This window comes from Typha angustifolia, chromosome 15 (genome assembly GCF_048772165.1).
Source record: "Typha angustifolia cultivar Huaian chromosome 15, ASM4877216v1, whole genome shotgun sequence".
NCBI classification, from domain to species: domain Eukaryota; kingdom Viridiplantae; phylum Streptophyta; class Magnoliopsida; order Poales; family Typhaceae; genus Typha; species Typha angustifolia.
Window position 1 is genome coordinate 8,335,131 of NC_133253.1, and position 26,969 is coordinate 8,362,099.

General features: G+C 33.9%; 2 protein-coding genes across 8 annotated transcripts; both read right to left on the bottom strand.

Annotated features, from left to right (window-relative positions):
* Positions 1-1,000: 1,000 nt before the first annotated feature.
* Positions 1,001-10,837, bottom strand: LOC140777670 (telomere-binding protein 1-like). 6 transcript variants are annotated; one of them, XM_073121943.1, is made up of 10 exons: positions 10,611-10,837; positions 9,349-9,584; positions 8,395-9,247; positions 8,062-8,235; positions 7,882-7,962; positions 7,699-7,778; positions 2,729-2,973; positions 2,184-2,501; positions 2,032-2,095; positions 1,001-1,500 (listed from the first exon to the last, which is right to left on the bottom strand). In XM_073121943.1, exons 2-10 carry the CDS (start codon positions 9,427-9,429, stop codon positions 1,282-1,284), a joined length of 2,115 nt encoding a protein of 704 aa, XP_072978044.1. In that variant the 5' UTR covers positions 9,430-9,584; positions 10,611-10,837; the 3' UTR covers positions 1,001-1,281. The 6 variants fall into 6 exon arrangements, with proteins under 6 accessions (XP_072978044.1, XP_072978043.1, XP_072978042.1 ...); XM_073121942.1 differs by having other exon boundaries at positions 10,557-10,837; XM_073121941.1 differs by having other exon boundaries at positions 10,046-10,837.
* Positions 10,838-16,130: 5,293 nt separating this feature from the next.
* Positions 16,131-26,423, bottom strand: LOC140777812 (oxysterol-binding protein-related protein 3A-like). Of its 2 annotated transcripts, XM_073122185.1 has the most exons (11): positions 26,297-26,423; positions 26,034-26,182; positions 25,190-25,283; positions 24,545-24,661; positions 20,904-20,976; positions 20,706-20,824; positions 20,445-20,566; positions 20,009-20,185; positions 19,582-19,726; positions 17,213-17,391; positions 16,131-16,658 (listed from the first exon to the last, which is right to left on the bottom strand). In XM_073122185.1, exons 2-11 carry the CDS (start codon positions 26,132-26,134, stop codon positions 16,415-16,417), a joined length of 1,371 nt encoding a protein of 456 aa, XP_072978286.1. In that variant the 5' UTR covers positions 26,135-26,182; positions 26,297-26,423; the 3' UTR covers positions 16,131-16,414. The 2 variants fall into 2 exon arrangements, with proteins under 2 accessions (XP_072978286.1, XP_072978285.1); XM_073122184.1 differs by having other exon boundaries at positions 26,034-26,398.
* Positions 26,424-26,969: the final 546 nt, after the last annotated feature.

Genomic DNA, 26,969 nt, shown 5'->3' on the forward strand with positions numbered 1-26,969 from the left:
TTTCGTGGTTGATGTGAGTCTGGCCCGGTTGCTGGCTCGACGGTACAGTCAATTTGAAGCCTAAACTTAATATATTGACTACAGTTTGATATGGATCTTAATATCTTTGTATCTAAGAAGGATTAACTCTTTGTTTAGTCATATCTAGCTTTCTGAATTTTAACCAACTTAAAGAAAAAAAAAATTCGGATGTGAGAAAGATCAACGAGGGGGACTGTATAAAGGTCAACAAATCCCATCCCATCTCAAAATCTTATTTAGATCCACCAAATCTTTTACCAAGCATAAGATAGATTTTCTTTTTCTACAAAAAGACTTGTTTTAAACTTAATTACCCCTTAATTACCCCAACTTGCAAGTCTGAGATCTATATTTTCACAGCTACATTAAAACAAAACACCCTATAAACCTCCCTCTCAAAAGCCTCCTACAACCAAAATATTCCAGACAGCATATAGCTTGCAAACCATAGTTACATCCTGCAGAACACCTATACTATTAAAAACAACAAAACTAACATATCACATCCACACACCTAAACATTTTCAGCAGCAACCAATACAAATATTTCAACAGGCAAAATACAAACCAAAATAAACTTCCGTTACAAACTACAAGTCAAGCAAACATCCTTTTGGTTCATACACCACCTTCTTTCCTCTCTTATCCTCTTCCTGAATACCTTGTCCAGTAAAGAAATAAGGCTTTAATACCAAAAGTCACTACTTTCCGGTCCTTACTATTGTTTTGAAATATGCTCATATTCCATTTCAACCAAACACACCACACCATGGTTGCCATAAACATCTACCACCAATTTTTTTCTTCCTCCTTGGTCATCTGCTTCAAATAAAAAATAAGCAGTTAAGACCAGTTGTTTGAGCAAGCTGACAAAGATTTTCCGAGAGAACGGGCATCTAATAAATGTGCCACAGATTCTTCTTTTACATTAAAGCTTTCAGTCCATAATTTTCAACATGTAGCTGTAACTAATCTGATATATGTTCATCAATCAGAGGTTACATAAAATACAACATCAATAAAGTTACAACACTAAAAAAGTGTGACCACTGCAAAGGATTATATACAACCTGAGAATAACCTTATAAGACATCACAATCATATACAGGTGCCAAAGGTATCCTCTTATTATGTAATTCGCAACGAAGAACCCTGACCCAAATTATTAGTAAGGGTGAATGACGAGAAGAGTATACATATGTACAGATATGTACACAAGCTGGTCAATTCTTTTTTAACCTTTCACAAGGATCAATTGTATTATGGGTCTATCTCCTCCTCAGTTGCAGAACAGGAGATTGCATGATTATATAAGCAGGCAAGTCCCGTCGCAGGTTTTTCTTCCTGAAGCTCCGATTGTTGCTGGAACCAGAAGTTGTCGGCCGAGAGCACCCGGTCAAGCAGCTCCTGGGGAACTGGTTCTCCCCTCCTCTGTTGAGGGGAAATCCTGGCAGTGTGCACTAATGTCTTCCATTTGTCCTGCACTCTCAATTAAAGAGACAAGAAGGTTAGTCTCACTTAAAAAGATGCTACGAGAATTAGAGAAGATTGCCAACCTAATGGTTCGAAAATGTTGAACTTGACCATCCTATAAATGTAGTCCTACCTGTATAGGTGCTGTTATTCATAGACTCGTAGACCTCTTGCTCTGTATGAGAAATAGCAAATCATATGCATATGGAGGCACCAAATTGTCAAGATGATGAGGCTTACCGGAACAGGGAAAAAGATGGATATTCTGCACCTTACTTACATAAGTGTGGTTTACGAGATAGCTCTCTAAGTTAAAAGGGAGCAAAATACATAAAAGCACATAAAAGCCTAGAGTTCAATTTTGTTGGACGACCAGGCAAAATAGTAGGAAACAGCAAGATAGCTGCCTCAAGTAGGTAAGAAGATAGAAGTGATAACGATGACTCATTCTATTAAGGATATGTTAAGTACTATGATTTGATTCTGGCCGGATACCAACTAGACGCAAAGTAAATGAAACCTATAATAAAATATTACCTTAAGATCAACGTAAGTGCGGTGCTTGGCATCATCAAATGACTGATGTTTGACATCTCGCCACCTGAAGAAATAAACCCAAGAACATGATTAGAAAACGGATGATGTGCAGTGATCATGGGTCAATTGAAAGAGAAGCAATCAACAAAGACCTTCCAGTTCCGAGCTTTTCCACTGCCTGGACCAGTGCTTCCACTTCAGGAACAGAGAAGGGGCGCCTGATCCGGCGCTGCACAATTTGAGGCTTACTTGATTTACGCAGTGGAAGTACAGCCAATGGGTCAACATATGTTGGTGGAATGGCAACAAGAGCTTGAGAGTTTGCTGACGATTTATCCAGTGATAATCCATCAACAGGGGTGTGAATGGAAGCATGATTGCTTTCAAGGGAGTTCGCTAGAGATGTTAGCGTAAGACACTGGGTTGCATTAGCAGCCCCATGATCCAGAGAGAATTCTGCAGGTTGGGCTCTGAAAAATAAAAACTTACATGAGGCATTCACAGAGTTAGATAAGAATTTTCTAAAGGTATTACAGGAGAATTTTATTAGTTGAACTTGTTGAACAAAGCTTGCTGATTTTATTAGCACATATTAATCATACACAAGAATATCTGAAATTCAAATAAACTTTAAAGGAAGTTCACATTATTGGCAGAATTCTACCATTGATTTCAAGGAGGGCTGACTTTTCATTACCTTAGTGATTGTACAGTGACATCAGCAGAATCAAGGACATGGCTATTTTCTGGTACTGTGAGCTGCGGTGGGACTTGGGTAGAATCTGGCTCCAATATAAAGCCCAAGTTGTCCAGTTTATCACCAAAAGAAATCCCAGCTTGCTGGAGAGTTTTGTTATCATCTTTAACTTTCTTTCCTTGGAGAATTACACCAACATTCAAACCCCGTCCAAGTATAGAAGTCACAGCTTCCATGACTGTCCTCTGCAAAACAATTATAGGGACATTATCAAAGTTAAGCTATTAGATGGAAAACATGGATAACCTTTTATAAGTGAGGGGCTTATATGCTACTATGATACTATGGCTAACATTCCAAGTATATGTTTAAACATTCGTGCCGAGAATTCAAACTAGATTGAGCATATATTTGATGTGATTCAGACTAGATCGGATCACCTCAAAAGACATTGGGCTTGATAGATAAAGTCTAGTTATCTTATTTATTATTCTTATGTAATTTAGTCAAAGTCTTAGTATGTTAGGATTTTATTTAATTAACTAAATCCAGCTCTGCGTAGTTTTAGAAAAATATTCACAGAATATTCTACAGATACCAGAATAATATCAAACTAGTTGGATAAAATCGCTAATATTTAGATCTACAACTTTGCTATTCATGACTTCTCAAGATTCAGAATCTATCTGTGGCAAAACGAAGGGTTAATATGAGAAGATAAGGAAGATTAGTTTAATTAAATTTGTTTTAGACTTTTTGATTTAATCTCTATAAATAAGGCCTTATGGTTTGTATGTTAGGCATATTTGAAAATGAAAGATTAATTGGCTTTTACCCTGGCATCTTTCTCAACTAGGTCGTCGGCCTCTACATCTCCCTCCTCCCTCTTCACCAACCACCGTCACCTCCTCCGTTGGCATGGTCTCGTCTAGCTTTTAATCTCCCTCTGCAGCAGATCCCCTTAGTCCCATAAGGTAGGCCTACTTCTCCCCCTTAGTCTCTTTATCTTAACCGTCTTTACCTCCTGTACGGTTTTTACCACAGTTGTAGGCCAATCATAGTTTTCAATCATCTATCGCATCTGCATCCGCAAATCATCACCACCATCATCTATTGCTGAGCCACCTCTATCAATACTCGACCTCCACTCCATCATCACCTCCATCCTACACCTAGGAATCCGTGCCTCCACCCACGAATCTCAAATCCGGTGCAAACTTAAATCTCAATCGCTACGAATCGAATCAAAACCGGTTCGTAACAATATTCCCTAAAAACAAAAGCTAAGTTGTCGAATTTGTCACAACCAAAATTCGGAATCATAATTGGCCATGTATGATGTATCTTAATGGAATTTAAGATACATGAAATCTTAATATTTAATTCTCAAAATCCAAAATATAAAAGAACTAAATAAATATCAATAACTCCAAGTCAATTAACAATAAAAACCCTCGACGTAAGAAAGAAGTTAAGTAGAAGAAAAACAATGCCTTCTAAAATGACGCTAAAACAACTAATCTGATTAAAGGGAAAAACCTAAGCCCTAAAAGCATCTTTAATCAAGCTCCAAAACTCTTGAAGATGCTTTAAGTTGAGGTAAAGAGGTGCACCACATCACTCGTTGGATACTTGAGCAACTTGTTATATACTTATATCTTCTCGAGTAACCAAGGGTTTCTCCTTTCTCCAATTCTTCCATAACTTTCTTGAGATGACTGGCCTTCTATTGAGAAGTCCGGATACGACCAAGAAGTATATGTTTGACTACCAACTGACTGCATAAATCTCCTCCCTGATGTGGTGTCACCTTGATCTCTAAGCATCTGAAGTCCTTTATGATGCATTGCTGACAAATGAGTGCTGCTAGGCATCCTTTTTAATGATTTTCGCTCAGAGCATTTGCCACCACATTTGCTTTTTCTGGCTGGTAATTAATACTAACATAATAGTCTTTGATCAGCTCTAGCCACTAATATTGCCTCAAATTAAGCTCCTTCTAAGTGAAGATGTATTTGGAACTCTTGTAATCTATATAGATCTCACAAGATTCTCCATAAAGATCCGTGATCTTGTGACTTGTATTCTATTATGTTATAAGCTATCATGATTCTTCATGCATTAGTATTCTTCATGTAGAGCAAACTTCAAGTATATTGATCATTTTTATCTAGCGCAACCTTAGTTACGAATTAAGTATGACTTTGAGAACAATCTTATGTTAGATTGAAAGACTCCTATAGTGACTTAAGTCTACCTTCAAATCTAAAAAACGTAGTCCTATTCTGGATCACTACAAGTCTCCTATTTTGGTAATTCTAACGAGGTTAGAAAACAGTCTTAAACTAGATTAAACACCTTGTGGTGACTCTAATTTCCCTCACTGATTGGAGAAAAAGGATAAGATGAACAAAATTAAGTGCCATCTCAAGGGGTGACCTCTCATTAATGTAGATTCATAAGCACAACTCAAGAAGAGAAATATAGGATTTTGTAGAGACTGACAGGTTTTGCATAATAAAGTTTAAGCATGTTATCAGTTTGTTACTCACATTATTATTACTCATGCTTAATTATTCATGTTATGAGCATGTTTGGTTTTATATCAGATATTATCCATATATTATAAATTGTTGAACTTTGAGTTTTAAATCATGCTTTACAAATTATAATTTTCACTTATTATTATGTCTATACATAGTATATTTACTCACTGAGCTAAAATTGTTAGCTGATAAAACTCTTTTAACATTTTCAAATGATAATTGGCATGGCGAATAAATATGGCCAACCAGGACTCCTTACCTCCACTTAGGACCACGGATCAACCATAGCCGTTCCCAAGTTGGATCAGCCAATATTTGATTTGTATTGAGTCGGGATCAACCGTATCAATCAATCCTACTCAATTTAGATATTTTCTATTGATACAGGTCGGATCTAACCCATATCCGACTAGTAGCAATTAAGTTCTCCTCGTCTCTCTCTTTTTCCCCCCTCTCATTCTTTGCTTCTCTCCTTTCAAGTCCGCAGCACACGACGTAGTTCCTAGTGATTTTAATCTCGATACCAATTTCTAGAACCTTGCTTAGGACTTTGGTTTTTTTTTTCTTTAGTCACATTAATTGTTTTAAAGTTATTTTGGAAGCATTGGTTGCCTACTACTTAATTTCTTTCTTACCTTAGGAGCTTTTATTATTAATTGACCTAAATTTATTGATATATTTTTAGTTCTTTTACGCTCCTCCGTTTGGATGTGACATGGAAAAATTTAGTATAGCAATTGAAGGCGACTAGCTAAACTCATTTCTTAGCCTTATTTTAGTAGCTTAAACTAGTCTAAGAAAATTGAGTGTCTACTTGTGAACTAGGCTATAAATGTCATTATTACCTTTGATGTGATGTGAAAAAAGTAGTTTTGAAGGAAAATTCAAGATATGTTATATAAATAGACCAAAATGCCATTTGACTTTATAGTATGTTAGTCCCAAAATATTATTATTATATATAATCCAAATAAAGTATAAAAATTTCTTTAAAATATCTTTTTTATATGAAAAAAGAAGTTAGTGCGGTCTTTATGGGTGCGAGCTTGTAAGCCTGCAAGTTGTGGGGCTTGTATGTTTTTAAGCCTACAAAGCTTAGTAAGCTTTGTTTCTCTTCCCCCAAAAAAGTCCCCAATATGGTTCGGCAAAATGATTGCAGGCCTCTAACCCCATAATAGCTTACTAGGCTTTATTTATTTATTTTTAAGAAGTCCTCAATATAGCTTGGTAAGATGGTTGCATGCTTGTGGGTTTATAAGCCTGCAACAACATACTAAGCTTTGCCTTTTTTATAATTTTTTGTACTTTCTTAAGAAGTCCTCAATAAAGCTATGGTTTACAACAACCATATAAGCAATTGCGAACTTTATTCGAAAAATAAATAAAAGAAAAGCTTAATAAGCTATTGCGGGCTTACAAGGCCTTGTTTGTTGGTTTGGTTACTAAATATGGTTATCCCTAACCAAATTCCCAAAACTTGCTTGAACTTGAACCAAACACCACATTATATTTTGGATTTTAGGAATTACACAATAAGACTTCGTGTATGTTAAATTTTGTTGAGATACACCATCGATCGTGATTTTGAATGAGTTATGATAGAATTTTTTATTCTAGTATTCTTAACTAATAATATTAAGCCTTATTTACTTTAGGAATAAAATCAATTCTAGAAGAAATATTCCTCTGGGACTAATTATTCTTATGTTCACTTGTATTATGAAATAAGAGTGTAATAATTACTTCTGATGTAATATAAAGTAAAGAAAAAGGTGAAAAAGATGTGTTTTATTTTTTTATAAAATTATCATAAAAATAAAGTACGTTGATGGGATAGATCGTAGATACTAAGGATAAATTAGTAATTGGATTAGTGTATAGTATGAGATATAATTTTAACGAATAACATTTGTATTCTATCATAGAATTATTATTATGTTTAATTGTTATGCTATAATAAGTTGTATTCTAGAATAAAAAAATAGTTATTCCTAAAGTGAAATGACTTGCAAGAGAAACCATAGCAGTATTGAAAATATCTAGGCAAGATTCTCTACTGATAAAAGATGCAAAGACGTTAATTATCCAAAGGTAGTAGTTAAACCAACTATTATTAATTTTATAACAGGAACATATCAATATATCTATATCGTACATGTAGAAAAGTTTAATCTTCCATGAGATGATATGTTATTTTGTAGTTTCCTAGTTGGTGGTATGGCTATTGCTCCAAATATATGATCAAACTTGCTTACCAAGAACTCACATAAAAGTATTGCCTTCATCTAGACAAGGAGGCTTCTTTGCTAATAAAAAAACGCATGGATATAATTGAAAGAAAATACATCTTGCTATTTTCAAAGATTTAACTAAGATAACAGAGAAGATGGAACCAAATATGTTAGAAAATTTAAAATTATATACCTTCAATGAACCAATAGTAGCTGTTTCAGGAATCTTAATAAACAGTTCTGGCACCTTGAAAGACTTGATTCTTAGCTTTACTGTAAGGGGAGAAATTGATAGCTTTTAGAAGCTCACCATGTTAAGGATAAGACAAAATGAACTGCCATATATTATGAAGTCATCATTAGTTAGCAAATATACCCTGATAGTCTTTCAATCCATATGATGGTCTTTGACCGGTCAAGGAGGATGACAACTGATTTACTGCATAATCAAATGGCTCTGTTTCAAAACTATAGTATAAGAAGAGTAAACGAAGCTCACTGAAGATATAAATGGCTTGGATGAAATCAAGCTTGTATGAAGTTGCATATGAATAACCTGCTTCCACCTTGACGCTTCTTTTTGCAGGTAAATTTGATACAGTTTCACTGGACATCCCTCCTTCAAAGGGTGATGGAAAACTTTGGAAAAACTTCCTCCTCTTGAACATAGTCCTGTGAGTCCTTTGGCGTGTGCAATGCATTCTATTTCTGCAGAAAGAAGGCTTTGTTTCTACATCCAATGACATAAACCAATTCAATTGCTGAGGTTTTGTTACAAGTCATTGATACTTATTAAAGAGCCACAATGAAAATAATTTAGATAAATATTTCTAATGGCTTTTCCTCAGTGACCTGTCAAGTTAAAAAATTCAAATCATGGTATTCATACCAGTGATGGAAGGCCCTCCTCTTCGCATCATAGTTGGAGCCACTTTCTGAAACTTTGATGCTGATATCTTCCTTACCTTACGAACACCTGTGCAATGTGGCCTAAAGGCTTTAGTAGAAATGGTGTTACTATTTTTGAAGCAAGTGTTTTCGTCATCATCGCTAGCTACAACAAGTTCTGTTCTATCCCTATGCTTGGGAAAGGAACTAGAACAAGGAGCACTATCCTTGTACAAAGGCACTCCAGCATTGTTATCTGAGTTAACAGAAGCAGAAGTTTTTGTGTCCAATACTATGGGATCCATCAATCTACATACATATGAAAAATTCTTTACAGTTTTTGTTTTGGTTACTTTTAGTCCAGCTTGGGGTGGTGTCTTCCTTTCCTCTTCTTTAGTCTTGGCTGATTCTACAGGAACAGAACAGCAGGTCCCTATTGAACCCTTCTCCAAAACTGTCTGAGGTGAATATCCAAATTTATTCCTCATCACACTGGTAATTAATTCCTTATCCAATGAATCTGACTTCATAAATAAAGAATTAGGTACCGAGGCTGCTTCTTTTGGAGTGCACATTTCTTCTCTTGAAGGATTGTTAAACTGTCCATGACGTATACCTCTAGAACTGAATGCATTCGCATTACAGCTATCCTGATCTAAAGCTTCAATCTCGGATGACCTCAATTCATTAAAATTCTCTACAGTCTTTGGATTAGTAAGATTAGGCGCTTCAGTACTATTAACCAAACTCGAAGAATTCCTTCCCTCGGTTAACAACTTTCCTGCAACTGCAGCAAGCAAATCAAATGCCCTCATATCATTGTCCTCAGACTTCCTTCTAACTGACCGTTTACCCTGAAGATGAACAATACAGGTCATACCAATTTTATGACCAAAGAAAATAAGATAGCATAATAAAAATTAACTAAAATTTCAAATTAGCGTGTATTTACAACCTTAGCTGACTGTGGGAGATGTAGTATTGAAGGGGCCTGGTAGCCATAGAATCCATAATCTGTTCTCTTCCGCAGCATCATATCTTGAATACTAGCTAACAAAATGACGCTCAGCAAGTACTGAGGAACAGGATCATTGCATCTGTATCAAACTTGAAAATGAAATCTGCATCATGGAAATCTCGTAGCTCTTCTACTAGATAGGTTTGTCAAAGAATTATGCATAGTGTTGCAACCTACAGAAGACAGCCAGAGTAGCGCCTTCAGTGATAAAACAAGTTTCTCTTGGCAGAAGCAGAACAGAAACATCACTCGATGTTACTCATGAAGTGATAAACTTTTGGATCACAACTATGGCCATGAATCTCAAGAAAAGTTTATTTTCAAATTCAAAAGAATAAAGGAAGCTAAGATACTTAGATCACAGAAAGTACCAATGAGCTAGAAAAGGGTGCTTACGTTAATTCAACAAATCCAGCAATCCTAGGGCAATAGAGAAAAGGCGATTGAATATTTAACAAAGGAATTATAAGAAAGGAGAAGACCAGGTGTAATGTATCATAAGAAAAAAGAAAAGAAAAAAGAACCTTAAACCCAACGCATCGTACACATACACGAGGAAAGAAAAGAGAGACTGGAAGATCTATACACACGATTACAAAACAGAAGGTGGAAAGGAACAGGTAAAAGATCTCACCTTTAACTAATACCAGAAAAATTTACAGTAGATTGAGGAATCTACCCAAATTTCTAGTCATTCATGCACTCAGAGAGAAAAATTACATTTTTTTTCCCCCATCTTTAACTCAGACAAGCTTTAAATCAGCACGAAAGCATTTATGGAAGGATCATGTCACATGCAGACCCGAAACCGGAAATCTATGAAGCCTAGCTCAATTCTTTCATAGTATATCGGATCTTCTTTCCATTCAACAAATTGAAGAGAAAACAAAACTAAAGTCCACAAGAATTAATCCCAGTTCCCTATACAACAACCTTTGTCGACCACTGAGATAAAACAAGTACTAGAATCTGCGGAAAAATTGAACCAAATTCAGATTTCCAAAACCCATCCGAAATCACCATCTGGAAAATAGCGATCCAACTCAGTATGAAGTTAGACTTCCATCAACACAAAGATAAGCAAAAAAAAGTGGAGCTCGGAGAAGATTCGGGCCTCAAAATGGAGCGGAATTGGATCATATTACCTTCAAGAGCAGATCTATAAAGTAAAACGGGAACAAAACCCTCAGAATTCCTACCGAAACATCAACAACATGTTCGAATTCCCGAAAACTCCAAACATATCCAGTCGGATAACGACTCGAACGATCCAAGGCACACGAATCAGCAATCTCAACCTGGATTCGACATTCGAATTTTTCCTCATTCACGCTTTTTCCCCCAAAGAAAAATCCATTTTTTTTTTCCTCCTCGATAGCTTTTTCTATTTAATCTCTCTCATATTGTCTCCTACCTCTCGCTTCCGATAGCCAAAACCCCCCCCCCCCGAAACCTTTCACTTAAACCCCTGCCACCGGATGGTCCGGTAACACCAAGCACCTACCGGCTGATGCCGGTAATATGCACTACTACTAAGAACCAAATCACCTTCGTCTCCATGCACCTACGAGATCGTACGGCCATTTCTTGCCCATATCTTTTCATAATAAGAATCTTTGTTTTTCTTTTTTTCAAATTTGAAATCGGATTCTCTACAATGATTGGAGAGATGTAATAGCCAACATTAATTCTAAATTTTGTCTTATTTTCGATCTTATTACATTCAAACTATGATGCGAATCGAGTTAGATCGGATCACATCAAGGAGAGATTGAGCTCAATAAATTGAGTCTGATTATCTTATTTACTTATTTAATTTAGTTAGATCACAACATCTATAAAATGATACTATAATAACTCCCAAGCGACGGCAAAACAATCAAACCAAAAGCTTTCTTTCCCCTTGGAATGAATAGAACTCTGATAAATATCTATTAGCTGTTCAAAACTTTAGTAACCATTTTATAACGACTAATATTTATACTTCTCGTTCTTTTTATTTCCAATTTTTCTAGATATTTAACAAGGAGTACTTTCTGTCAAAGATTTTAAGTTCCAATTCTTCTTTCCTTTTCATTGCTCATTAATTATGCCTCTTTTGTGATAACATAATCTAGTAGCAAGATCGATAAATCTAGAGTGGGAGCTACCATATTACCTAGTTACGCTAATATTAATTGTATGTATATTATTTTTTGTGGTTTGTATCTCGTATAATAGTTTGAACAAAAATTATTTAAGTTATTTTATCATTTTTGTTAATAATATATTATAAATAACGTTTAAGAAAGTAAAGTAACTTAAATATAGTTTGGGAAACAGTAAATTGTATATTAATTGAATAATACTCGGATAGTTAAAGAAGCTCATATTATATAAGTATTTCTGGATAAAGTATTAAGTTCTCATTTCTTTAAAAATAATTAATAAAAATTAGTGAATTATGTACATAGATATTAGAGGTGTTGGAAAGATATTTTATTGAAAATTTTAATAGTTTAATAATGGATTATTGTATTGAAGTAGATAGACTAAATCAAGATTAAGAGAGGTGTTGCCCAATGCTTAAACTCAGGACTTTATCATGACTTAGTTTTGATTGGATGTTTGATCTCAAGTTATGGACCAATAATAGATTGTGCTTTCTTTCAACTTTAACCTTATTGAATGTTGAATAAAAAATTAATTGTGACTATAATCTTATTAACAAGAGTCTGTTATTATAAATCGAAAAATTAAATGTAGTTAGATTTCAAAAGCCTATAATATAGGATAAAATAATTTGATTGCAAAAAATCTAAATTTTCTTATTTGGTTTGAGATTAAGAACTTAATTAGTTAGTCTTATTTTTTAATCTTAATATTTTTAAAAATAAATTTAATTTAATATAAAAAAGATAAAAAAATATTTAATTACTGAATTAATTTAGGGGTCGACGAGGCAGGAGAGTGCTTTTTTAAAAATCAAATTTACCAATTTTTATTTATTACCAAAAGTAACCTACAACAGTGGCCAGTAGGGGTGAAAACGGGTCGGATTAACTCCGACCTGACCTGCTATCTGACCCGACTCAAATCGGATTCGGATAAAAAACTTCTATCCGATTCGGATACGGATTCGGATACGGGTCGGATATATTTTTCGGATTCGGATACGGATATCGGATATCCGTTTATCCGTTTATATTTTTAAATAATTTACAGTTTTTAGTTTGCTTATTTAAATAGTAAATATTAATATTGTTACTAATAATACGTTATATATTATTTATACAGATTAATTTCTCTAATTTTATATATTTAACATACAAAAAAATTATTTGTTGTAAAACTCTTAATAATTTTGTGTTAATTATATCTAAATAAAATATTATAATTATTTTAAATTTAATTAATATCCGTTTAAGATTCGATCATTTATCCGAAAATTATCCATATCCGTTTAATTAGGATATGGTTTTAAATTTTGCTATCCGTCTAATATCCGTATCCGAACTAAAAATATGGATCCGGATATGAGTTGAACATTATCCGATCACTATCCGATTCGTTTTCACCGGCAGTTGGGTCATTCTTGAGGGTCAACGTCGTATAAAAGAAGGAAGGTTATGTGACGTGGCAGAAAGCTACGTGTCTTTTCCGGGAGGGGCGTGATAGTTATCTGGTTGTCATTAACTCCGGAAAAGGGTGCTTAATTCAACACTATGATATGAGACTAATTACACGCTAACCTTACATACCCCAGCCTAACTATGAGAGACTAAGCTCTCTACCAGTTGCACCACAACATCATGACTATTATTCTACTATAATATCAATTATTATAATGAAGTAGAACTTGATACAAAAGAAAGAAGAAGAAAGGAGCAGCAAGCTGCTTTACAGAATCTAGGCTATAACTGCACTAGATTTGATCAAACCTTACAAAATTCCAAAGTGGTTGGGATATATCATCAGGGCCATTTTTTCCAAAACTAATTTCCCTCTTGTCGGATAATATTAGCAGGGCAATCAGCTATTAGGTTTAGTTATGCATTTACAAAGGCACGTAATAGATGTGAGATTCATGTACAGTATTACGTTGTATAAAAGGTACAGTAGATCCGTCAAATATAAGCCTCAAATTTTAGTTATTATTTAAGTATCGCAATTTACCTATAATTATAGTAGTAAATAAATACATATGATATATCATATAAAAAGATAATATGAAATCTTATTAATATTATAGTTGATAGAAAGCGTGAGAATACCGGAGTAGTTTGATCGCGAGAGAAATGATCCTTTAGCCTTACGTCTGAAGTCGATAGTCTGTGTGTGCAGTAAGCATTCAAAGATATGTCGTTTGCAAGGGCATATTCGGTGAGTTATCTTTATGTGAGTCTATCAGCTAGATAGGTGCCCTATTAAGATGGATGTTAATATTCTTAGCGGATGGTAAGATATGATTATGACTTAGATCCTTTTAGCGGATGGCATAGTATGCTTTGAGTTTTTAGGCATAATGATGCGACTGAGTACCAAGTGTTGACTATGCACCATAGTCTAGTACGATTATATTATTTACAAATGACATTGATAATTGAGATATTGATAAATACATATGATTCCATTATCATCTAATATATATGATTATCGAATGATCATTATGCATCATTGTGGTTGTATTTAATATCATCATATCTGTTATATTTCAGAGAGTTATGATGATGGTATGATTGAAAATTTATTTATATATTATCGAGAATCATATACTTGATCTGTTATGACATAATATTTACCATACATCTATATATTATTGATGATACATTTATTTACTCATTCATAACATGATGTTTCTTTCTAATTTATATTATATAGTACATAATTTACTATTTATTTGGCATCACTAATTTAGGGTAAGATCTATTTATCGAGTCTTTAGCTTATAACTCTATTTATTTATTTTCTAAAACCCTCTCCCATATATAAAGTATTTAATAAAGATTTGAAATATGCTGAAGAGACATTCCGGAGTGAAGATGAAGTAAGCTGGACGTGGGATATCATAGAAGTTACTGTATATAGAAATTAAGTTGTATTGTTATGAGATATATTTGTACCCCATTGTATTATATGATATTTTGTATAATATAAGTTGAATTATACTCTACTTGTATGTCAATTATTTTAACTATATCTTGATGGTTTGTCGTGGCTTGTGTAAAACCGATAAGTTATATAGTAATATAGTATAATTATTATGAATTTAGATATTGATATGTTACATGTTTATTGGAATGATAGTATGATTTATTTTGAGATGGATATATAAATACAGGTGTATATTTGCATGACGGGTCCATCCATCCTACCGTGTGCACCACGCATACCATATGGACGCGTGAGTGTGTAGGTGCCACCGGGCGAGGGCGTTATATTATTATAGAATATAACTTTTTTAATTATCTTAAAAACAAAGGTTGAAGATTTATATTTATTCAAAATAATAGGGTTATTAATATCATGTTATAGCATTTTATACTTTCTCTATTGAATTTGGATCAGATTCATATTTTAGTCCAAATCAAATGGGCAAAGTAATATAAAATGAAAGTTTAGAAAGATAATTTGATTTTGGCCATAAAAATTGGGGCTAATTTGAAATGTGCCAAAAAATGGTTGTTCATTTGGCAAAAGATAGGATTGGCTACAAGTTACCTGAATCGCGGGTACCACTTTTATTATATAATTGCCACTTAAAACTTCTAAAATATTATTTTTGTCATTGTATTATAATTGCCACTAAAGTTTTTTGATTTTTTTTTATTATTGTCTACTTATGATTACTTTTTGACAGAATATTCCTAACAAATTATTTTTAAATTAACAAACACATTCTAATGACTAGAATATTCTCCCTTAAGTTTAGAATATAAAATATTTATCAGTAATTTTTATCTCACATTGAAAGAATACTTTTCGTTGTGCAATAGCAAAATAGTTTTTAAAAATTTAAATAGTATTTTAATTATGATTAACTAGATATAACTAATGGAATAATACTTCTGAACTAGCAGAATAATTTTGGTGACAATTATAATATTTTAAAGAATGTAATGGCAATTATTTATGTATAAATCCTTTATTCTATTTCCCAATTTATTTAGTATGACATTGTCCTTCTGAGGTGGGATCTGATGGCTAAAGACTGGTGGCCCCACCAGCTATCCAAATGAGACAAGAAATATAAGATTACTATATGATCATACCACAACATCCATTAGATTATCCTAGATTTAGTCTTTAGAGTTTAATATATATATATATATATATGGATCAAGACAGAAGCACGATGTTATGTAGCATGATGGCTCTGCTTTAGGGGATATCTTTACGGGTGGATCGTTCGTTTCCGGCGTTCCCCGATCGGACAACGGTGGTACATATCTGATGCAGGCCTGATAAGATCAGCCATAATTTCACGAACGATCAAAGCTATCATAAAAATGCAATCAATGAACGAGTGCAGATCATATCCACGGTAGCTCTTACTGAGTTCCTGCTTATATTTGGTGCTTTATTTGCACGCAAATATGCCGTATAAAAGCATATCCTTTGAACTATTGACTTCCTGAAATGGATGAATTGCTATAGTATCAGTAGCTTGTGGAAAAACATTGTAGGAAGTAAGTACTTGAATAAAGTAAACCTCATTCTACATTCATAAAACCAGTAAATCATTCTTGATTTTGCCTGATTTATGCTCAGATATATCAAATGATGTAGCATCTGTGATGTACACCTGATAGTTAACGCTGAAATAACAAATAGAAATGCAAGCACAAGAAACTAACAAAGGATGACATGTTGCATTGCTGTTATCTAGGCTAGAAATAAATACATGAGACTAATGCTCCCAACACAGCCCCCTTGTCTGCTACCATAATATGAGTACATGAATAATCGTCACCATGTAACATGCATAAGCTTTGCATCCTATGTAGCTCGTGATTAGAATTACTCATTCTGCAGACAGATCGCTGTATTGCCAGGGGTTGAAATTAACGGAGTTGTTGACCTCCTCAATGGAATCGGGGTTATCAATTCTAGCCCTGTGTTCAGTGTATTTGCCGTTGAACTCGTATACCTCCAGGTCACCCCAAGGAGTTGGGGTGATCTCCTCAGTCAGGTTGAACCATCTTGGAGCAAATTGGTGCCCCTTGGCCTCCCGGATTCTCTTCTCTGCTCTTTGCTGCTCCTCCAGGCTGAAAACCCACATATTTCAAAGTGAGGTATTAAATTAGAAGGAAACAATGCGCTCTAGAAGATTCTTTTGCTTATCAACACTATTATCACCTAGTTATACAAAAACCTCATTCTCACGTATTTGCAAATCAACTCCATTTTCAGTTCTCAGTAAACAAAGAATATTCTTGGTGCATTCTCCTCATTTTAATGAAATACCCTTTACTTAGAGAAGAACAATTTGAACTATAGCATGCATAATCGAGGATTCTATTTCAACTAACAGTGGAAAATGAAAATAGGTGGTTCTTTACTTAGAGAAGTACATCAATACAAGGTCACGTCTGCAAAAAGGACAATAATGTAGGTTGTGATACACAAAACACCCCCTTCTCTTTTAGAAACCATCAGAGGCTTTCAAACTTTAAAGAAGAAAATTCCCTTTACATAATGTTAACTGTCATTATATAACTGGGTTCAGAAAAGATTAGCTTTCTGTAGAATATATCTATTCAATATTCTGATGCAAAAGATATCAGCATTCTGATATTTGTACACAATAGTAAGCACTCACCTGCTCTTTTCTGAACCAGCTTTGGACATGTCACCTTTCTCAAGAGCGTATCTATCAGGCCGTAAACGAGAATCTGATGACAACAACTTTCTGGGTGCAGTGTCAAAGCTGTTTATTTTGTGTGCAAAATATGTGTACTGATATTTATCATTCTCTGGGGTGGCAGCTACTCTCCAGACCTAGAACAAGTATTAAAGAGAGAATTTCATCATTGACTGCAATTGATTGCCTACAAAGCAATGGAACCAATTTATCGGATTATAAAAGAGAATGAAAAGGAGGAGAATAGGAAATCTGCATATCATCTGCATTATTAGAAATATTATATACAATAGAGAAGTTTTCTAGTAATATCACAGTTAAGCTAGCAACAGATATTTGATAGTAATTACATGACATGTTGCACCATATGACCGTAATAAGCTTATACCATCCTGTTGTATATCAGCATACTAGACATTATATCCACAAAAAATATCCATTAGCACTCCAGTGCCGAATATTTCAGAAGCAACCTCAATGAGTCATGAACTCATGATTGAGTTATTACTGTTATCGAATATTATATATGCTTGGATCTGCATTAGTTTATATCAAAAGATCAAAACCATACTGTAGATACATGGCCACTGCAATCTTTCAAGCCCAATAATGTGTACCACTTCTATAGGATCTTAATTACACATTTATGACACATTTTTAAGTGCAAACCTAACATCAAATTCAACACCTGATTGAACTGTTATTATTAACTAAATAAAGAGAACTATTTACGTCACTATCAAAACAAGGCTATTGATGTTTTAAAACCATGTTACTAGTTGTTACAAAGAAGATATTTGGAAAAATGAAAACATTTGAAGCTAAAAATAAGAGAAAAACGAAATGCACGATATATAAGTCAGAGGTTTCAAATCATAAGATAGATTAGCTAAGATCAAATTTTCTCCAATTTGGTTATCTCATATATTTTGCTTGTGTAGTCCAAGCTGGTCAGAAACAAAATTTTGTCTTCAGTTGTTCAATTTGCTGATATTTCATGTGATCTAAGTATCTAAGTGAGGCCCCAAAGAAAGAGGTTATGCAGCAACCTGATGTTCAGGAATAAGAATATCATTTCAGAAAGTAGCAGAAAGTAATTCTTAATTTCATCCTAACTTATCAACTGAAAGTAGTTCCTGATCATTGATTGATTGTCTCCACGGTTCATGCTTACAAATGATTCATCATTTATTCATTTCAAATAATATATATATATATATTCAGAAAATAGCAGAAAGTAATTCTTAACTTCATCCTAACTTATCAACTGAAAGTAGCTCCTGATCATTGATTGATTCCCTCCATGGTTCATGCTTACAAATGATTCATCATTTATTCTTTTCAAATAACAGATATATATATTGAATATGATGTAGAAAAAACAAGCAGATAATATAGTAGTATAATACTATAATGGACATGGTTCCCAAAATCAGTTAAGCTTGATCCCGATCTCGACCAGAAATCAATCTAGTGATTGGTTTCAGTATGGGGTCAGCTAATTTTGGCCGAAACTAAATTTCCTTAATATTCAGGTCAAATCTTAAATGGATCTGACTTAAGAGATATTAATAATTGATGTTCTGAACTATCTTTGTTTTAAAAAATTTTATTTCCTACTCCATCTCTCACATGCACTCTCCTTTCATCTCTAACACTTCACCAAGCTTATTCGGTAGCCAATCCAATGAACCTCTCCGCCTATTTTGTACTCTACTGAATTCAATTGAGTGTTTTTTTTTCCTTATTTCTTTCTCTATCTTTGCAACTCTTTTAACTCTCATTATCGAAAAACAACAGTGAAGGAAAAGATCTCTTTCTTCATTTTACTTTTGCAACAATAATTTACGAACAAAAATTTATCAAATTCTAACTCAGAATTCATTATAGTTTTGAGTAAGCTTTTTCTTTCATTTTTAGGCTTCATAAGTGATAAATTTTTATTTTCTTCTTTTTATCTTATTTTTTAAGAATTTTAAAAAAATATTGCATTATTAAATAATATTTAGAATTATACATAATTAAAGAATAATATGATTCGACAACTTATACAATCATTACAGCCAATACGGCTAATATGAATCGTTTTCTTTAGTAGCCAATTACGATCCTGATACCGAGTTTCGAAACCTTAGTAATAGATACTTCAAATTTGGAGGTTAATTTTATAATCTAAATGTAATAACAAAGACATAATATAAGTTATCAAAGGGTGGTTTATGCAAATTGTACAAACTTAAGAGGGTCATGTATGTTTATTAAATGCTTGATAAAAGTCGAAAATTAGAATTACAGAAAAACGTAGCATGTGCAGCAGAGTAGAAGACCTCTTTCACTTCAGCGCCCGGCAGGGGCTCTCCTTCTTTGTCACAAGGTTGGCAACTCATTGATTCATTCCATTTCCCTGTCATCAGTATTTTTGGTTCTTCCGCAGCATTATATACATAACCATCCACTTCATATCGGCCAGCCCTACCAGGAATAACATCTTCTAATAAGAGAAAAGATGTGATACAGTAAACAGAGAGAAACCAATAGAGTGAAAGACTAATAAAGCCAAAATTTATAGCAGAGGTATTAAAATTAGATATGTAACAAACGAAATGACCGTTGCCCCTTTGTCTTTTCTATTATCTCATGCTTTATTAGCAAATGGGATAACCTTTACTCTATGAAATCACCTATGAATTGGAAAACACTACAAGAAAGATCGATAAAATATTAAAACTATCAAATGAAGATCTGCACTCATACCCAAACCAGCCACATGGTTGAAAATAAAGCACAACTTTGTCCCCAGTTGTCAAGTTTGTCATGATCATTTCACCAGGTGAGTCAACCCAAGTGCGTCCAAATATCAGGTTATTAACCTTTGTTGGCGGGGGCACCAAATCCAAGATAACACCATCTCTCTTTAGAGTTACCCTAGTCCTGCATCATAGAAAACAAAATCATTTAATAGTTCCAACGTAATAGTATGTTAAGCAGTCTAAATTACATCAACTATGTACCTAAAAGGCTAACACATAAAAGATTATAATCAAAGAGATATTTATTTTAATGCTAATATATACAAGATTATAATTGAAGATGTGCTTCTTAATTGCTAATACCAGAGGGACAGAGATGACACAAGAAATTCCACAGTACAGATATCTCTCGCACAAAACTTTATGAAATAGAAACTCGCCTGCCAACTGGATAGACCTCCACTGAGTTCCCCAAAAACTTGGTCTTCAATTTGGAACTTACATCATAAGTAAAATGCTCATTTTCGGCATGCCCTGCACTCATTGGAGGATGATGACTGACCTAAATGAATATAAGAAAATTAAATCATCATTGGAAAACATGTAAGAAACCAACCAGCATAAGCAGCACAAGTAAAATGCATGATCAAAAAGATATCAGCACAATTGTCACAAAAAGTAAAGGGGAAAAAATTAGGAACCTGCTCCGCAAGAAACGTGATACCATCATGATTAACCATTTCATATGTCTCTCCAAGAATGGGATTGAAAGGCTTCCAAGTTCGTTGATAGGCATAATAAACTGATATAGCCCATGAAGCTGGAAGAAATGGTCGAAACTTCCATCATAAGTAGGCCAATGCAGATGAACAACAAAGGGAAATAGAAGGTATACTTACAAGCATATACCAGCCGCATGTAAGGATCCTGGCATTCATCTGCTTGATCTAACAGGTGGCAATACTCCATTAACTGTGTCAACCATTGTGCTTACTGGATTATAATAATGAACAAATGTAGTGCCAAAAGCATTTGCAGACAAATGCAGAATATCAACATAAATTCTGTTTAGTAGGCCCAATCAAAAGTATCAAGGTTAGACTTCATGGACAATTCTCATTCCAAGCTAGATTTTGCTTCTTGCTTGTCCCAAGTCCCAACATCATAGAGAGTATTAAGTGAAACAGCTGAAGGTTATTTAATTTTATGCATTTCAAGATGTTGCATCTATAATGTTAAATGAGAAACCACTAAGCAAGAGTCTTATATCTCCGCTCTTTCCTTTCCGTCAAAGGTTAGAGAGAATGTGTTTTGAAATCCATTTAATTAAAGTGGATATCAAGATATTGCAAAGGAGTTGGTGGTGGCAAAATTTCAACATGACCCGATAACCTAACCTTTAAATGGAACACACATTATTATCATAGAATAGTAGTCATGATATCTTGATATCCACTTTATCCATCAAACTGGCTAATCCGATTATTAACCAGGTCATGTTCAGATTTATCACTGATTCTACTGATCCGATATGACCCATTTAATAATTAGATTAGTCGTGTCTGGATAACCTGCTAACCTATGCTACATACAACTAATAGCTTACCCCACCATACCCTAGCTTATTCCAATTCCCAAATCCAAGTCCTCTTTCTCAGTTTCTCTGTGGTGCTAGGGCGAGACGGTGCTTCTAAGTTTCGCTACGGCGAGATGGCAAAATTTTTCATTCAAGTTCCTCTGAGGCGAGATGTTGTGACCTTTTAACTTCCAAGTTCCCTTTACAGTGAGACGCGAAACCTTCCTATTGACCTCATTCTCTTTCTCAAACGGTGGTGCTAGACGCCGAGATCTTCATCTTCTTGGTAAGATCTAGACTCGTATCTATACTTAGTGTATATGTTTGTCTTTTTCTTCTTGATCTTTTTATCGGATTTTTGATCTAGACTTTCGAGTTTCTCTTTGATCCACTTTGTTTCCGTGAGAAATCAACTTCAAGTCTTCGATCTCAACTGCCAATTACCAAAATCTCCATAAAAAGTTGAGGATTTCTTTTCTATTTTGGAAACAAAGTGTAGAATAGATTTCACATGCATTATTAATAATGTCCCTTGGAAAATGCACAGGTTGCTGAGTTTATTAATAGAACAAGTGGCAGTGAATCAGTGAAAATACATTTATTGTTCTGCAACTTTTTACAATTTTGTGCAATATATGTTGTTTATGTTGCTAATATATTTTGCATTGTCACTTGTTTACATATACTTTTGCCTTCGATCCACTTTGTTTCCATGAAGGCAATTTCAAGTCTTCAATTTAGATTGCCAAGTGCCAAGATCTCCATGTGAAAGTTGGGGATTTCTTTCCTATTCAGGAGAAAAGTGTAAAGTAGATTCTACATGCATTATTAATAATTTGTCTCTTGGAATGTATGGGGTTGGGGCACTGAGTATTATTAGTGAATAAGTAATGCAATCAGTGAGAATACACTTTGATGCTGCAAAATTTTTTCAAATTTTGTGCAATACGTGCTGTTTATGTTGCTAACATTGTTTGTATTGCCCAAAGTTAAAAAAATCGGGATCAGGACCCTGAAAAAAATGATACATATTGGCTGTATCGGCCGCTAGGATCGGATCGGGCTATTTTTAATTACATAAAATTCTAAATATTATTTAAAAATACAAAAAAAATCTAAAATTTAAAAAAATGAGAAAATAATAATTACTCACATATAAATAAAAACTAAAAAAATACTAACTTACTAAAAACTACTACAAGTAGAGAAAGAGAGAGAGTGGAAGAAAAAAAAAACTATATCACAGTGAAAGAGAGAGAAGAAGAAAAACTATTAATAAGAAAAGAGATGAGAACGAGAGAAATTAAAAAAAAAATCACATAGCCAAGGTCGTCAGAGTTGGATTTGCGTCGGTAGAGTTTGCCTGAGCTGGATTTCTATTACGGAGAAGCAATAGCTATGGTAGGGAGAGAAAGCGAGAGAAAAATAGTGAAAGAAAGAGAAATAGCGAATGAGAGAAAGAGAAAAATAGTGCAAGAGGATCAGCCTAACCTTCGAACCATGGTATTGCCATTCATTTATCTATCTTTTGCCCTTCAATCCACTTTGTTTCCATGAGAAGGAAACTTCAAGTCATTGATCTAGATTGCCAATTGCCAAGCTCTCCATGTAAACCATGACATGTTATCAAATGTAGTGTTTTATAGAACTCGACATGTTATTCTCGGTATTGAAAAACCAAATGATAATCTTATTGACGGACCTGTTGTCTTATAGCACCAAGAATTTGTTCTTTTAATCTTCAGCCCAGGTAGAACGAAAGAGTACATATATGAACACAACACTTTCTGACTTTTCTCCCTGTCCTCTAATTATGATCTTTGAAAATAATTCAAATCTTAATGGATTAGGGTGACTGCAAACTTTGGAAAGAAACTGTTCCTTTTTGACATAGAGGTATGTTGCATATCTCTCCTTCTGTATGTTCTACAAATGTTTCATGTATTTGAAATTGACATTACAAAATTTCATCAGCAGGATGGAGCTTGTAGAAGAAGACTTCAATGTGTTGGCAAGTTAGCAAATGGGAGTTAAATTGTGTTGTTTTGTCTTGCATTCAAATTGCCAACTCATAGCCTTGTCTATTGTGAGACTAATGATATGTAAACTTGCAACTTATTAGTATTGTGACATTTATTTATCACACTATGGTGACATTTGTAATTTTGTATATCACGGTATCACACTATTGTAATGATACTTGTTACTATTGTTAACTTGTTTTAGAGTTTTCTAGTTGAAAATTGGCATGATACAGAGATAATGATGTAAACTACTGGTTAATGTGGTTATTAAATTTTGTTGTATAATCATGCTTATTTTTTTGGTAGATTAGAAATGTTACCTTCGTAAAATGTCATAATTTATAAATGGGTAATCGTGTTATTCGGTTGTGTTATCGGATTAAATATGTAGGAAATGGGTTAACATGTTATCATGTTAAAAGTAAATGGGTCTAAAAATTGTACCCAATAAGTCCTCCATGATGAGTGATATTACATTTGCTTTGACCATAAAATCACTTAACTACAGCAATCATCTATAATTCTACATATCAATCGTTACAGAATAAAGTTATTACTATAAGCAAAAATAGAAAAAATAGAGCATAGGTAAGAACGTATATCTCCTTATAAAATAAATCTGTGTAACCTACTAGCAAAGGAAACTAAGGTATCAATCATTATATACCATAGATGTTACATTTGAATGCAACTGTTTCATCAGCATCATAATAAGTACTGCAGTCAAGCTCAGTGAATGATAGAGTAAAATCAAATCTCAACCTAGTTCCGCAAAACCCAAAGAATCAAATGATGTAGATGTGTGAGTTGGGACAAATAGATTTCTATCATAAAAGAAGGTTGCAAAGACTGCAGAATTGTTTCTCAAAGATCAAGTCAATATTCATTAGTTTGAAAAAGTAAGGAATTGTCCAGCATTGCAAATATAGATTGTGCAAACCTCTGCCATTTTCTGAAGCATAGTCATTGGCTCGAAAATGATGACTGGTAGCGTCACCAATGATGTCACGTCTGCTCCTATATATTTGTGCATCATTTTCCAATAGCCATCTTGATCCTGCAAAGCGATTGTATTGTTAAAGTGCCAAACAGAGAAAAAAAAAGGGAAAAGAACTTGCATCAACAAACATCACATAAAACTCAATGTGTAATAGACAATACTTAATCTGGCTTCTTTTTGTGTCTGCGACTGTATTGATTCTTTGATTTTTCTCCGAATGCAGTTAAACATTTTTCAAAAAGACCTAAATCAGTTCAATTTAAATTTAGCTAATGTATAACTCCGCTCTTGCACACTTAATGTGCTATCTTTCAAAAGCCAGTCCCAAGCTCGAATGAAGGAGGGTTGTGTTTAAAAATTGTAAAACTTTTGCAAAGAAATCCAGCAAAATGGATCCAAAAGGATAGAAAGGGCTCATATTGCCAAAACCCAAATAGTTGGAACTAAGAGCATGCTTGTTGTCATTGTTATTTTATCTTGCAAAGAAAGAAATTCTTGCGCAGTCACTAACTTCAATAGAGGAAAAAATAGTAATAACATATATCAATCTTGAAAAGTAGTATAATTATTCAAATGAAGAAACACCTCTTGCTTCCATCTTCCTCTTTGAGCTTCTGCCTCTGCATCCTCTGTACCTCCTTCAGGATTTATTACTTCAAGTCCTTCATAACCCAACATCCTAATAGGAAACAGAAACCAGTAAATCAGATATTTTGTAATTCCACCGTGCAAACTTATAAAGGCAAAAGCCAACAATAGAGATACTGTTTTTCACAATGAAACCTATCCAAAACTATTAAATATTATTATAAAATTGAAAAGTGAAACATGCAAGCAAAAAACAGAATATTGCATGTATAGGAGGAATTAAACCATAAAATAGATAATCTTCTGTAAAGATTTCCTTCAAGTATTGGCATGTGTAACCTCATATTTCCTGCCCTAGGTACCTTTGCTGAAAAGGAAAAAGGAAAAGTTGAAAAACATCTCGAGGACACAAATGTAAGAGCTAGAAATTTAGAGAAAAAAAAATCCCTGTAAAATGAATCGGTTTAAGATGTAATTTAAGATAAACATGAAGAAGCAAAAGAGCTAGATTAGCTTAAAATCACTTGCTTGGCCAATTCAATGATACGTGAACGACTAAAGAACAAAACAAAAAATCCTCAGATGAACTATGAAGTACTCCCGATTTATAAAATTAGACGTACATCAAACAGCAATAATTCACCATGATCAGGATTTCGAACATAGATAAGATAAAATCTTTTCACGATTAGCATAATAAAAGAGATATAGACTTTAAATTTCAAAATAGAAAACTTGAAGCCTAGTAAGAACCATAGGTCCACCATAGTCCCAATTAAATACCATTAGATGATTCACAGGGGGTAAAAGAAAGGGGACAGATCTGACGACTTATCCGTACCCATTGACAGATTTATGCACTGCGGTGCTCCAGTTCCTCACACTCGATGTGATCGAGGAGAAGAATCCACTGCTCGACGGCTTCTCATCTTTTGATCCCATCTCCCGAACACTAATCCGAACCGAAACCGATCTCCAAATCGCACAGATCTACAAATCAATCCCCCGAAAGCGAACCCCCGATTAGGTTTAATCCAGTCGTGGATATCTAAGTATAATTCCGAAATAGATCCAAGGAGTAGGGAATAAGAGAGAGAGAGACACGGGACTTGGAAGCTCTGGTGGTCGGGGGATGGTGTTAATGGATACGTGATGGAGAAGAAGGATCGACGGAATGAGCGAGAGAAGCTTCTTGAATTGAGACGAATCTGGATCGTCCGATTAATTCGGCTAGATTAGATCAAATTGAGAAGGAATTATACAGCTAATGCTATCCGCTTTACACTACAATTGGCAGAAGTCAGAATAGTTGGGAATCTCGCGTCTTTTTTTTTTATCAAACTAGGTGCCTGCACAAAATTATTTATTCGAATAATCCACCTAAGAAAATTATTATATAAAGATATCTATTTTTGGAGACGAAGGCTAAGGAAAAAAATGCTATACTCTTAAATATTATATGGAGATATAAATAAATAAATAAATAAACTCAATGCTTTATATAAAAAGTATATGCAAATTTGGAAACATATGAGAAAAAGAAGAAAGAGAGGATTGGATTTGGATTTATCTTATCAAAATTTATATTTAATATTATATCTAGTTTATCATATCATATCATATCATAACTTCTCTCTAATTTATCTATAGTTTATTCAATTAACCCAATCTCAATTCATTTGCAATTGTTGACATGAACTCTATTAGCGGTTTTGGAGTGGATTCCGGTAGAGCTAGATTCTGATAGAGCCTTTCTTTAGGACAAAGGCCACATTAA

Coding starts and splice junctions, on each gene's coding strand:
- LOC140777670 (XM_073121943.1), bottom strand. CDS start 9,429: ATGATGCTGCGGAAGAGAACAGATTATGGATTCTATGGCTACCAGGCC. Junction 7,963..8,061: donor AAGCGTCAAGGTGGAAGCAG/GTTATTCATATG, acceptor GTTTTGAAACAG/AGCCATTTGATTATGCAGTA. Junction 2,502..2,728: donor GTCACTGTACAATCACTAAG/GTAATGAAAAGT, acceptor TTTATTTTTCAG/AGCCCAACCTGCAGAATTCT.
- LOC140777812 (XM_073122185.1), bottom strand. CDS start 26,134: ATGGGATCAAAAGATGAGAAGCCGTCGAGCAGTGGATTCTTCTCCTCG. Junction 20,825..20,903: donor CATGCGGCTGGTATATGCTT/GTAAGTATACCT, acceptor CATTTCTTCCAG/CTTCATGGGCTATATCAGTT. Junction 16,659..17,212: donor GCTGGTTCAGAAAAGAGCAG/GTGAGTGCTTAC, acceptor GTGGGTTTTCAG/CCTGGAGGAGCAGCAAAGAG.